This window comes from Myotis davidii, unplaced genomic scaffold, assembly GCF_000327345.1.
Source record: "Myotis davidii unplaced genomic scaffold, ASM32734v1 scaffold167, whole genome shotgun sequence".
NCBI classification, from domain to species: domain Eukaryota; kingdom Metazoa; phylum Chordata; class Mammalia; order Chiroptera; family Vespertilionidae; genus Myotis; species Myotis davidii.
Genome location: NW_006300048.1, coordinates 2632529 through 2646382, shown reverse-complemented (window position 1 = coordinate 2646382; position 13854 = coordinate 2632529). Strand labels below are relative to the sequence as shown.

Sequence of the window (13854 nt, the reverse complement as noted above, 5' to 3'; positions counted from 1 at the left end):
TTGGGGGCCCAAATCTTTGCCCGCCAACGGCGCCGCCATCGCCATCGCCTGCGCGGCCCCAGCTCAGCGAGGAACAGGCCTCACCAGGATCTCCATCTACTGCTGAGGTGGCCAGAGCCCCGCCGCCGCCGCCCTCCCTGGGTTTGCCTCCGCCACTAGCCCACCGAGCCCTGCTCTCCATACCGACCCGGGGTTCTGGTTTACGCTGCCCAGCCACCCACCCCACTGTCGTGCTCCCACTTCCCAGCTCCTCCCGCTGCTCAGGTCTGCCACCCCGGTCCTCCCAAGCCTCCCCCCCTCACGCACCCGGCCTCCTCCCCACTTTGTCCTGGGCCTCGTGTTGCCCCCACCGCCGGCCTTGCTGCTCCTGTGCCTCCAGTGCCCGCAGTCATCCGTGCCTGCAGCCCACCAGTCCTCCTCCCAGCCCTCCGCCTTGCCCCTACCCCACCACCAGTTCTCTTTCCTCTGCGACTCACACCTGTGCTTCAAGCATCGGAACCAGCACTGCTTCTCATCACACTCCCCAACACAACCCTCTGGGCTGCACCTACCCCTTTCCCAGGCTCCTGACCCAGGACCTCGGATACCCTTGGGACGCTAAGGCTGCCCCGCCCCCACTCCCCTTCCCAGTGCGCTAAACCAGCCCACTCCAGGCTGCAGAGCCTTAGGCCCCCTCTCAGCCCCCACATTTTGTGTTCTCTTGCAGCAAACACCCCAGTGTTCCTCTGCTCAAGCCTGGCCCCGCCGCCTGCAGCAGGCAGCTCCTGGGCCCCGCTTTACCCACCCGCCCAACAGCGGGTCCCGCATTTGCTTCCCTTCTCCTGGGTGTCCTTGACTTTCCAACCTCTCTTCTCAATCTCACTTGCCTGTTCTCTTTTCCTTATTTGTCCCAGGTGCCAGGATGGTGGGGGAACTCCGCTACAGGGAATTCAGAGTGCCCCTGGGGCCCGGCTTGCATGCCTATCCCGATGAGCTGATCCGCCAGCGAATGGGCCACAATGGGCACCCAGAGTACCAGATCCGCTGGCTTGTCCTCAGGCGTGGGGAGGATGGGGAAGGGGGCTCTAGTCAAGTGGACTGCAAGGCTGAGCACATCCTGCTATGGATGTCCAGTGACGAGATCTATGCCAACTGCCACAAGATGCTGGGCGAGGATGGCCAAGTTATCTGGCCTTCCCAGGAGACTGCAGGGGAGGCTGGGGCCCTGGACAAGTCTGTGCTGGAGGAGATGGAAGCGGATGTGAAGTCCCTAATTGAGAGGGCCCTTCGGCAGCTGGAGGAGTGCGTGGGCACCATCCCTCCTGCTCCTCTGCTTCACACCGTCCATGTGCTCAGTGCCTATGCCAGCATTGAGCCCCTCACGGGCGTCTTCAAAGACCCAAGGGTGCTGGATTTGCTCATGCACATGTTGAGTAGCCCAGATTATCAGATTCGCTGGAGCGCCGGCCGGATGATACAAGCCCTGGCCTCCCATGATGCTGGTGAGGAGCAGTGTGGGGAGGAAGGGAGAGCAGGAGAGCGGCTGGGCCGGCTTAGGGCCTCACAGGAGCCTCTGACCTCATCGATATGTAAATGATCTGTTGCACTTCTCTCATAGTTGGAAGAAAAGGAGGTGGGGTGGTAGGTAGGGGCACCTCTACAGAAAGAGGAAAGACTGAGTCCCCAAGAACCTCATATTGGCTGTCTAGGCAAAGGAAGTTTAGACTTTTGCAAGATGTGTGTGTGTGGGTATATATATATATATATATATGCATTCATATGTATATGAAAAAGCAAGTTTTGGCTTTCGAAGCAAATCATGTCATTCCTAGTGTAGGTGGGAAAAGGATTGGAGGGTATAGGGGCTCTAGGAGAAATGCCTGGGAAAGTTAAGGTTAGGGAGCAGTTACTGATTGGGGTATGGGTTACAGGGACCCGGACCCAGATTCTTCTGTCACTGAGCCAACAAGAGGCCATTGAGAAACACCTGGATTTTGACAGCCGTTGTGCCCTGCTGGCTCTGTTTGCACAGGCCACACTCTCTGAACACCCCATGTCTTTCGAGGGCATTCAGCTGCCACAGGTATTGTCAGGGGCATTGGGGGTAGAGCTGTGAAGATCTAGCAGCCAGGCCTTTATACCTGTGCGTAGAGGATGGTGTGGAGAGAGGGGCTAAAGCTGGGACAAAGTGGACATGGGCCAAAGACTGTGTCCTACAGGTCCCAGGACGGCTGCTCTTCTCCCTGGTGAAGCGCTATTTGCATGTCACCTCCCTCCTGGATCAGCTGAACGACAGTGCTGCAGAACCAGGAGCCCAGAACAGCTCTGCTCCTGAGGAGTTGAGCAGGGAGAGGGGTCGGCTGGAGTTGGAATTCAGCATGGCCATGGGCACCCTGATCTCAGAGCTGGTGCAGGCCATGCGCTGGGACTGGGCCTCCAGGAGACAGGGGCCCTTGGCTCGGTCCTCCTGTTCCATCTTCCAGCCCCAGCTGGCAGATGCAGGCCCAGGACTGCCACCCACCCAGGCCCAGTCCTCCCTCAGGAGGTCAAGGCGGTTTCGCCCTCGCTCTGAGTTCGCAAGTGGCAATACCTATGCCCTGTATGTGCGGGATACACTGCAGCCAGGGATGCGCGTGCGGATGCTGGATAATTACGAGGAGATCAGTGCTGGGGATGAGGGCAAGTTCCAGCAGAGCAACAATGGCGTGCCCCCTGTGCAGGTGAGAGCGCATGGCGGTGGGACCCTGATGGGGCCTCCATGCAGGGGACTCTGGCAGGCCACCCAAGGAGAAAACCCATAAAGGAATTGAAATGGTCAAAGTGGGGTCTATTGAGAAGGGGGCCATTTGGAAGGCTGGAAAAATCTGGGTTTAGAGGGTTCTGAGATCATGAAGATACAGCTGGACTTTCCCAAAGGGCCAGGGCGTCAGGGTAGTGGAGGACAGGAGGAAGTGTAGGTGAGAGGAGAGGCAAGGCCAGTGCCCATAGGGGAAGGCTGTGTCCATGCTCTCCATGTGCCAGTGTTTTGGCCAGGGGTCACCTGAGGGCCGTGTGTCCTCATCATGTGGCCACAGCCAGTCATTAAGTGAGCTTTCTGTCCCCTTTCTTCTCTTTCCCCATGTTCTTCCAGGTGCTGTGGGAATCTACTGGCCACACCTACTGGGTACACTGGCACATGCTGGAGATTCTGGGTTTTGAGGAAGACATTGAGGACATGGTGGAGGCTGATGAGTACCGGGGGGCAGTGGGCAGTGGAGCCCAGGGTGTAGGTGAGCCCAGAGGGTGAGCTGGAGTAAGCTTTGAGCACGGGAGCGGTGGTCTGGCTGGCTGGGCAGTGATCCTTGTGCCCGATGCCCCATTTCCACAGCCCTGCCCTCCTGGCGATGGAAGCCCATGGCAGAGCTCTATGCCGTGCCCTACGTGCTGCCTGAGGATGAGGACACGGAGGAGAGCGAACACCTGACCCAGGCCGAGTGGTGGGAGCTCCTCTTCTTCATCAAGAAGCTGGATGGGCCTGACCACCAGGAGGTTCTGCAGATCCTCCAGGAGAACCTGGATGGAGAGGTAGACCCCAAACCTGGGGGGCTCCACTGCACGGGCTGCACTGGGCTAGAGCATTTGGAGGGCTCCGGTGGGACATGGAGGTTGATAGTGGAAGGGGCTGCAGGGGAGGAGTTGGCGGAGGAGTTGGCGAGTTGTCTGGGAGGAGCCAGCTGCCAGCCATGACAGGTTCAGGATGGAGAAGGCGTATGCAGAGACCCCCACCCCTACCCTGTCCCCTGAGCCTCTGTGCTCATAGGGCTGCCCGCAGTGAGAGCTTCTCCCGATGGCAGGTTCTGGATGACGAGATCCTGGCTGAGCTGGCCGTGCCCATGGAGTTGGCCCAGGACCTGCTGCTGGCTCTGCCAGAGCGCCTCGATGACAGTGCTCTCAGGGACCTGTTCAGCTGCCGCGTCTACAGGAAATATGTGCCCGAGGCCCTGGCAGGGCAGCCGGCTTACCCGTCCCTGCTGGAAGCCCAGGCCCAGCCCCAGGAATCCGCGGATGCAGCCAGAGTGGAAGGTAGGGCACCAGACAGACAGGGGCCTCTAGGAGGGCCTGAGCCCCGGAGCTGTCTGTGTTGAGTTCTGTGCGATCCTGTCCGGAAGAGATGGCACCCGAGGGAGAAGCTGAAACCTAAGAGATGAGCAACAAAGCAGAGAAGCAGACACTGTGCTCCCTCCATAGAAGGAAGGAGGATGTAAAGTCAGAAAACTGAGAGTTTAAAGCCTGAGAAAGCCCACCCTCCACATTTTCCCTAGTGTCGAGAAAAACGAAGTGTTAACGCTTTTAGATACAGGGAAACGCTCTGCTCTGTGGATGGGAAGCGCCTTTGCAATTGTAAGGATAGAAAATATGAAATTTGTCATGAAGCTGTCATAAGTACATTATGCAGTGTTATGAGACCCTAAAACACTGGTTCTCAACCTTCTGGCCCTTTAAATACAGTTCCTCATGTGGTGACCCAACCATAAAATTATTTTCGTTGCTACTTCATAACTGTAATGTTGCTACTGTGATGAATCGTCATGTAAATATCTGATCTGCAGGATGGTCTTAGGCGACCCCTGTGAAAGGGTCATTCGACCGCCAAAGGGGTCACAACCCACAGGTTGAGAACCGCTGCCCTAAAACAAAGGGGACAAAGCAAGTCAAAACATTTTTAAAGAAGTTAGGAAACAAGATTGAGAGTTAGGAATTTGTCCTTTTTTGATCCTTCACATCACTAACCGTGGCCAACCCTTGTGACTTCCCTCGTCCTGTAGCAGAAGAACCCCCGACGCAGTGCCCCCGCAGCCCCCTGCGGCATCTGGTGGAGGGCTATGGGCCAGCTGGGAAAGTTGTCCTGGATCTGGAGCAAGCCCTCAGCTCAGAGGGGACCCAGGAGAGCGAGGTCAAGTCGCTGCTGCTGCTGCTGCGGCAGCAGCCCCAGCCCTTCCTGGTGCTGATGCAGAGCCTGGACACTCCAGCAGCCAACAGAGCCCTGCACCTGGCCGTTCTGAGGTGATGCGGTGGTGATAGGTCAGGGGTGGGGGGGAGAGGGGTCTCTGAGACTCGCTGCATATCTCTCCTCCCACCCCTGCTCCCCAGAATCCTGGTGCGGCTGGTGGACTTCCCTGAGGCGCTGCTGCTCCCCTGGCACGAGGCCATGGACGCCTGCATGGCCTGCCTGCGGTCCCCAGACGCTGACCGAGAGGTACCCCTGCCCTGCCCTGGGGGGATACTGAAGGCAGGGGCGCAAGGCAGCCTCTGATGAGGTAGACCTCCTGGGTGGGGCTCTGAAGGGCACAGCGGAGCATTGTGCCCTTGGTTTGGGTTTGGTTTTAAAATTGACTTTTATTTCTTTAAGTATGTAATACAGTCACACAATTCACAAATCAAAACGATATAATAAGATATATACTGAATTCTCACTCCCACCTGAATCCCTGTTTTCCATGGGCCCCTTATATATCCTCCCTGTGTTTCCTTATGCAAATGTAAACCAACCCCAATGTGTGATCTTATTTGCCACCTCCTTTCCTACACAAAAGGGTATGTCCACATGACATTAAGAACCTCAGTGGGTACAGGAGACGGAGGAGACCATCACATCCCAGAGTCCCCCTACCACAAAGACATCCTGGGCACAGAGGCTGGGGCGGGCCAGAGAACTAGGATCCCGGTGGCAGTGGGTGTCTGCAGCATACACCTTGGCGGGGTAGACTCGCTGTGCGTGCCCACACTGTTCCCTCTCGGCCCCTCCCCACCCACAGGTGTCTGCTTAGGGCCTGAGGATCGCAAAATGCAGCCCCACAGCTGGTTCTTGGGACAGTTGGGCCGGAAGAGAAACATGCTGTGGTGCTGTCTGCACCTCCTGCAAATATAATCAGGAGTGGAGAACGCCACGGGGGCAGAGCACCTCCTGGCTTTTCCATTTCAGTTTGTCTTTGGTTCTCTCGCTCCGCCCAGCCCTTGTGTCTTCCCCATCCCTGTCACTTTACTTCCTCACTCTGTCTTGTTCACGGCAGTAGCCCCAGCACCCAGCACCCAGTGGGTGTATAGTAACCACTGCTGCAGATGCCCCTGTGGCCGGTGCCTTGTCCCCTTTATTCACTCCCCCGCCCGCATCCCAGGTGCTCCAGGAGCTGATCTCCTTCCTGCACCGCCTGGCCTCCGCGAGCAGGGACTACGCCGTGGTGCTGAATCAGCTGGGAGCCCGAGACGCCGTCTCCAAGGCCCTGGAGAAGCACCTGGGGAAGCTGGACCTGGCCCAGGAGCTGCGGGACATGGTGTTCAAGTGTGAGAAGCACGCCCACCTCTACAGGAAGCTCACCGCCAACATCCTGGGAGGCTGTATCCAGGTCAGGGGGAAGGATGGGAGCTTGTGGGTTCACACACGGTAAGAATATGAAGCCGAGCAGTGGAGGGGCGGGAGTGTTTCTGAAGTTGGGAGAGGCAGGTGAGTCCAGTAACCCTGGGGGCTTTGTTCTCCATGCCTCTGCCCGTGTAGACCTGCTCTGCCCGTGGCTCGGAGGAAGTCCCATTGCTGCTGGGTCTTTCTCCATACGTGTTCCTGTTTCTCTGTGTTCCTCCCGCTCCTTGTGCCCCTTCCCTCCGACGTTCCGTCTGCAGATGGTGCTGGGTCAGATCGAAGACCACCGACGAACCCACCGACCCATCAACGTCCCCTTCTTTGACGTGTTCCTCAGATACCTGTGCCAGGGTCCGTGCCTGTCCCCACGTCACTCGTGCCCCCATACCTGTGTCTGTTTTCCCTTCCCATCTACTGGGCTGTGACCGCCACCCCCTCCCACCGCCCCCAGGCTCCAGTGTGGAAGTGAAGGAGGACAAGTGCTGGGAGAAGGTGGAGGTGTCCTCCAACCCGCACCGGGCCAGCAAGCTGACGGACCGCAACCCCAAGACCTACTGGGAGTCCAACGGGAGCACCGGCTCCCACTCCATCTCCGTGCACATGCGCCAGGGTGTCCTCATCAGGTAGCAGCTCTCCATGCACGTGCTTGGCCACCCCACACTTGCTCACGATTTCCGTGTTTGTCTTGGGTGAACCACCCCCGTGAAGATGAGCCAAAGGGTCCCCTAGGCTCTGTCTGCAAGGATATGACTGGTTCCAGGTCCAACTGGTTCCTCTCCCTGCTCCCAGGCAGCTGACTCTGCTGGTGGCCGGCGAAGACGCGAGCTACATGCCGGCCAGGGTGGTGGTGTTCGGGGGCGACAGCGCCAGCTCTCTTAACACAGAGCTCAACTCGGTAGGGAGCCCTGTGCCATGAGACCAGCCCTCACAGGATCAACCCTCCTGCCCAGACTCCTACATTCCTCTCTGCCTTGGGCCCATAGAAAGTAGAGGCCTTTATCCCTGTGCCTATGTGATGGCATCAGGCCCTGAACGGAGAGGGTGGCAGCAGCACCCTTGCATCAGGGCCTCCCACGACCTGGGCTGGGAAGGGAGGGACGCCGCGAGGGACAGGAACAGACTGCTCTCAGCACTCTCATCCACACACGGAGGTGACAGCCTCCCCCCCGCCAACCTCCCACAGGTCAACGTGATGCCCTCCGCCCGCCGGGTGGTCCTCCTGGAGAACCTGAACAGCTCTGTCACATCTTCTGGCCCATCATCCAGATCCGCATAAAGCGCTGCCAGCAGGTAGGGCAGGTGTGAGGTGTGGCTCCCGGGCACCGGGCTCTTGCCCTGCAGCTGTTGCAGATCTTGGACCAGAGCTCCAGCTGGGTGGTGGGCAGCTCCAGGAGTGAGCCTGAGGGTGTGGCTGACGGCAGCCCCTCCTGAGGAGACTGTGCACCAGGTGAAGCAGGCCCGTACGCCTTGCAGGGCGGCATCGACACGCGCATTCGGGGGTTGGAGGTCCTGGGCCCCAAGCCCACGTTCTGGCCAGTGTTCCGGGAGCAGCTCTGTCGTCACACACGCCTCTTCTACATGGTTCGGGCGCAGGCCTGGAGTCAGGACATAGCGGAGGACCGCAAGCGCCTCCTGCACCTGAGTTCTAGGTGTGTGCGAGCATGTGTGTGCTTGTGTGTGCGAAAGGTGAGAGGTCACAGGTGGCAGCTGGGCGGGCTCCGTGGCGGGTGGGAGAGAGAGTTAACGTGCCTGGGAAGGGGCTGGAGTGTTCTGTAGTCTGAGGAGGGAAGGAAAGAGTAAAGACAAGATTGCTCTGGTGCCCTGGGAATAGAATGTGCCAGTTAACCTTGGGGGGGGTGTTGCCAAGTGCCCATAGGGATTTGGTCTGGGTGGACACTGGGGCCACTTATGACACCTTCCTCCTTCCTCCTCATCCCCAGACTCAACGGGGCTCTGCGCCAGGAGCAGAATTTTGCTGATCGCTTCCTCCCTGACGACGAGGCCGCCCAAGCGCTGGGCAAGACCTGCTGGGAGGCCCTGGTCAGCCCCCTGGTGCAGAACATCACCTGCCCCGGTAACCATCCGACCCCTGACCCCTTTGCCATCCAGTTGTCGGCCCCACTCACCAGCCTCTTCATGCTCTACCCTAGAGTCACCGGTTTTTGCTCTTGTCCCTTTTGGGACCTGCGCGTGTATTTGGAAACCCAGTGCCCCTCCTCTCACAGCCCAGAGGCCACCTCCTTTCCCTGTCTCTCAGGTGCCAGCCGACCCCATAAGATCAGAAGGGTCCTTGCTACCTCCCTCCCCCAGATCACTCTGCCCACTGCTCATTCTCCACCCGCCAGTCCTGCAGACATGCCCTGCCGTGGCTTCTTTTCTCTGCCTCCAGATGAGGACGGGGTCAGCCCCCTGGGCTGGCTGCTGGACCAGTACCTGCAGTCTCGGGAGGCGGCCCACAACCCGCAGAGCCGCGCGGCAGCTTTCTCCTCGCGGGTGCGCCGCCTCACCCACCTGCTGGTGCACGTGGAGCCCTGTGAGGTGCCCGCTGTGGCAGGGGCCGCCCCTCGGCCCAGTGAGTACCAGAGGACTCAGGCGGGAGCTCGGTGGGGGCATTGCCCTGTGTGCCCCACTCATTCTACGGCTTTTGTCCCTCCTCACCCTCCCCCTCCCTGAGTGCTCAGCCTATTCCTCTTCCAAGTGTGTGGTCACCCCACCAGGAGCGTCATTTGGGGTGGCACCATGTCAGGAAAGGCCCCCGGGCTGAGCCTTGAATGGGGATCCAGGAGCTGAAGGGCTGCCCCCACTTTGCCTCTGCCCTCCCTGTCTCCACAGACGGCAGAAACAGAAGCCACGACTGGGGCTCCCTGGCTACCCCGGGGCTTCCCAGCAGCATCGTGAAAAACCTGACCCGCTGCTGGCAGGCAGTGGTGGAGGAGCAGGTGGGCAGGGCGGGGCGGGGCGAGGAGGGAGGGAGGAACTGCCATGGTGTGGGGTGGCCTCCTCACGCTGCTGCCCCTTCTCCACAGGTGAACAGTTTTCTGACCTCACGCTGGCGGGATGATGACTTTGTGCCGCGCTACTGTGAGCAGTTTAATAATCTGCAGAAGTCCAGCTCCGAGCTGTTTGGGCCACGGGCAGCCTTCTTGCTGGCGCTGCAGAACGGCTGTGCTGGGGCCATGCTGAAGCTCCCATTTCTCAAAGCTGCCCACGTAAGCCTCCCGCCTCGCCTCTTCCCCAAACCCTCCCTTCCCCGCCTCAGAAGGGCCCACCTTCCATTCCCGTTCAGTAAGCAGCATGCACTGGGACATAACCATGTTGTTGTTGTTTTGGCTTTTATGTATATATCCATGCTATCAAAAATTCAAAGAAAAGCCCTGGCCAGTTGGTTGGAGTGTCGTCCCATAGACTTAAAGGTTGAGGGTTCGATTCCCTGTCAGGGCACATACTTATGTTTCCAGTGTGATCCCTGTTCGAGGACCACAGGAGAGGCAACTGATTGATGTTTCTTTCTTCCTCCCTTTCTCTCTAAAATCAATAAACATATATTTTTTAATTCAAAGAAAAAAGCATAGTGACCCGCAGCATGCCGTCCTAATATATCTTGATAAACTTTCTCCTACTTGAATGCATGACTTAACAGTTCACGCATGAGTACCTAAAATGCCGAATCCTGTTTTCCTTGATCGTTACATTAAAAGCCTTTGCCAGTGTTGCTATTTGCACTCATTTTTTCTTTGTGCCTAAATTCCATCTAATGGATGTACTATAATTTACTCCCTCATTCGTATCATCCCATAAATATTGAACAAGCGCTTAAAATGTGCTAAGAGTTGAAGATAGACGAAGTCCATCCCCTCAAAAATTTACAGTCTTCTAGGAAAGACATGGAATTAAGCAGATGATAAACTAAAATGTGACAGGCTCTCTGGTAAGCAAGGAACAACGCAGTGGGAGCGTGAGGCAGCGGCTGCCTGAGTTGCTTTTGGTCGTTTTGTTTCATTAGTAATGCTGCAGCGTGATCATTTTTGTACATATAACTTATTTCCTTGTATTAAATTATGGTTGTTAGCCCTGGCCAGTGTAGCTTGGTTGGGCATATTCCCGTTCAGGGCACATGCCTGGGTTTCGGACTCATGGGTAATGAGGGGGCATGTAGGAGGCAACCCATTGATATTTCGCTCTCACATCAATGTTTCTCTCTCTCCCTCTCCCTCTCATTAATACAAGTGTTAATGACTTTATAAAACAGTTGTATGGCCCAGCCAGCTTAGTGTTGAACATCAGCCTGTGAACCAGGTCACACTTTGATTCTCTATCAGGGCACATGCCTGGGTTGCCGGCTCAATCCCCAGTAGGAGGCGTGCAGGAGGCAATTGATGAATGATTCTCTCCCATCATTGATGTTTCTGTCTCTCCCTCTCCCTCTCTGAAATCAATAAAAACATGTTTTTAAAAAGTTTTGTGCAAGTGTTGACCAATTTATGAAGCTTTGAGCCATTCGTATCTACTGCGTCAGACCACCTCACTGCTCCCACCCAATAACCCACTCATGGTTTTCCTGTGCTCTTCCCACTGCCAGGTGAGTGAGCAGTTTGCCCGGCACATTGACCAGCGGATCCAGGGCAGCCGGATTGGTGGGGCCCGGGGGATGGAGATGCTGGCGCACTTGCAGCGATGCCTGGAAACCGTCCTGATTTTCTCTGGCCTGGAAATAGCCACCACCTTTGAGCATTACTACCAGTGAGTGTGGGCCTCGGGAGTGGGAGGTGGGGGGAGGCAGGCCGACAGAGGCCGGGGCAGCTTGTGGGTCTGGGAGCCTGGAGGCCTGGAGCAGGAGGCTGGGCCGTGCCGAGTGCCCACACTGAGGCCGGGCCTGGGCTGTGTGTGCTGCAGGCACTACATGGCGGACCGTCTCCTGAGCCTGGGCCCCAGCTGGCTGGAGGGGGCCGTGCTGGAGCAGATCGGTTCCTGCTTCCCCCACCGCCTCCCCCAGCAGATGCTGCGGACCCTGAGCACCTCTGAGGAGCTGCAGCGCCAGTTCCACGTCTACCAGCTCCAGAGGCTCGATCAGGAACTCCTGAAGCTGGAGGACACGGAGAAGAAAATACAGGTGGGTGCCAGGGGAGGGAGGAGCAGATGGGAGGCTCGGAAAGCAGAGGCATGGAGCAGACCGAGGAGGCTTTTGGGAACCTGTGTTCCTTCTTCTGGTGGCCAGGAGGCCAGCGGCAAGGAGCACGCGGGAGCGCGCGCAGAGGAAGCCGAGGAAGCCGGGGCCGCAGCAGCCGCAGAGGTGACGGAAGAGGAGGAGGAGAACGAAGACCTCTACTATGAAGGGGCAATGCCGGAAGTGTCTGTGCTCGTCTTGTCACCACGCTGCTGGCCCACTGCCTCCATCTGCCACACGCTGAACCCCAGAACCTGCCTGCCCTCCTACCTGAGGGGCACTTTGAACCGATACTCCAACTTCTACAACAAGAGTGAGGAGCAGAGCAAAGGAAAAGGGGGAGGGGGTAGGGAGTGGGGGGGGTGGACGCTGGGAAGAGGCTGCAATGCTGGGGAAGAATTGGGAGTTGGGGCAGGCCCTGGGGTTGGGAGGCTTGATGGGGTAGACTTGAGAAGAAAGGGCAGGAGTTTAGGTTGTGGGCAGGGGGTGGGGCTATTAGGCACTAGATTGCTGAACTGTTGCCTTCTTAAATAAGATCCCAGACTCTCTTTGTGGGTGGTGAGGAGGATGGAGGCAGGAGGCACTGAGGCCACCAGAAAGGGCTCTCTCTCTCCTTCCGTGGTAGGTCAGTCACTGTACCCCAGCTCCCACTGGGCTCGGCAGTGACACCAGACGGGGATGAGAATCAGACCTACCTTCAGGGGGTCCCAGACTAACCAGGGAGACATGTCTTCTCTCTCAGGGGGATCCCAGGCAATGAGAGCCCCTGCGCTTCCTCACTTTGTGGTTTTGTCTCCCTAAAAAATGGGGGACTCCTCGAAGACGCTGACCAGAGCCTGCCTGGGACAGGGCTAGGCACGCAGTGGGCTCCCCGGTGCCTGAGGCTCCCCTGGGGGGAGCAGAGAAGGCCGAGCTCTGGAAGGCTCAGGCCAGGAACCTGTGTCCACACATGCTGGGCCACACACTCTGCAATTAGCGGGGCCAGAGCTTAACCAATGGTGTGCCCTCACCAGGTCAGAGCTACCCTGTCCTGGAGCAGGGCCCGCAGAGGCGGCTGCAGTGGACGTGGCTGGGCCGGGCCGAGGTGCTGTTTGGGGACCAGACCCTGCATGTGTCCACCGTGCAGATGTGGCTGCTGCTGTACCTCAATGACCTGAAGGTGGCCCAGCCGTCTGCTCCTCCCTGCTCTCTCCCATCTCCTCTCCCATCTTTTTCCCTCAACGTTGACTCCTGCCCTCCTGCCCTCCACCCTCTCCGCTTCACCCCGTGAGGAAGCCCTGAATGTCCCCCCTTCCCTAGGCGGTCTCCGTGGAGAACCTGCGGGCCCTCTCGGGGCTCCCTGCGGACACCCTGCATCAGGCCGTTGGGCTTCTCACCTCCTCACGAGGCCCCCTGGACCTTCACGAGGAAAAGGACGTCCCAGGAGGTGTGTGCTGAGGGCGGAGGGGCTGAGCCGGGAGGCGTGTGCTGAGGGCGGAGGGGCCTGAGCAGGTCGGCCTGGTCGGGGGCCACCTCCCGAGTGCCTAGTGCTCGTTTCAGGTGTGCTCAAGATTCGAGATGACAGCGAGGAGCCCAGGCCAAGGAGGGGCAACGTGTGGCTCATCCCCCCTCAGACGCACCTGAAAGCTGAGGATGAAGAGGGCCGGAACCTGGAGAAGAGACGGAACCTTCTGAACTGCCTCATCGTCCGAATCCTCAAGGCCCACGGGGACGAGGGGCTGCACATTGGCCAGCTTGTTTTTTTGGGGGGGGGTGCCGTCCACAGAGGGAGGTGGACCCACATTTGAGCCTCTGGTTCCCTGTGGTCCTGGGACAGTTGAGGTTGGGGTGCACCTGGTGCCCTTGGAGCTTGTGCTTGGAGTGGAAGCTAGACGTGGCAGAGCTGGGTGCCTGACCTGTTGTCCCCCTCCCTTCTCCATACCAGGTGCTGGAAGCGTGGCAGAAGGGCCCCTGTCCTCCCAGGGCTTTAGTCAGCGGCCTGGGTAGGGGGTCTGCCTGCAGCAGCACTGATGTCCTCGCCTGCATCCTGCACCTCCTGGGCAAGGGCACGGTGAGACGCCGTGATGACCGGCCCCAGATGCTGTCCTACGCAGTCCCCGTGACGCTGATGGAGCCTCACACCGAGTCCCTGAACCCGGGCTCCTCAGGCCCCAACCCACCCCTCACCTTCCATACCCTGCAGATTCGATCTCGAGGTGTGCCCTATGCCTCCTGCACCGTCACCCAGAGCTTCTCCACCTTCCGGTAGCCCTGCAGATGGGACCAGGGCTAGGCAGGGCCCGGCTTCCGACAGAAATAAAATGCAGGAGTTGGAGGA

At 58.4% G+C, this 13854-nt stretch overlaps 1 protein-coding gene across 1 annotated transcript; it reads left to right on the top strand.

The window, feature by feature from the left end:
* Positions 1-6: 6 nt before the first annotated feature.
* Positions 7-13854, top strand: CUL7 (cullin 7). The gene is given in 27 exon segments (XM_015572196.1): positions 7-264; positions 894-1481; positions 1911-2062; positions 2199-2699; positions 3110-3248; positions 3347-3543; positions 3813-4041; positions 4785-5022; positions 5110-5215; positions 6135-6362; positions 6634-6724; positions 6825-6996; positions 7163-7268; positions 7557-7619; positions 7622-7663; positions 7847-8022; positions 8314-8447; positions 8763-8945; positions 9206-9312; positions 9400-9582; positions 10953-11113; positions 11267-11483; positions 11589-11850; positions 12551-12696; positions 12837-12963; positions 13077-13275; positions 13455-13854. Coding segments are annotated over 26 exon segments (5070 nt in total). The 5' UTR covers positions 7-264; positions 894-901; the 3' UTR covers positions 13786-13854.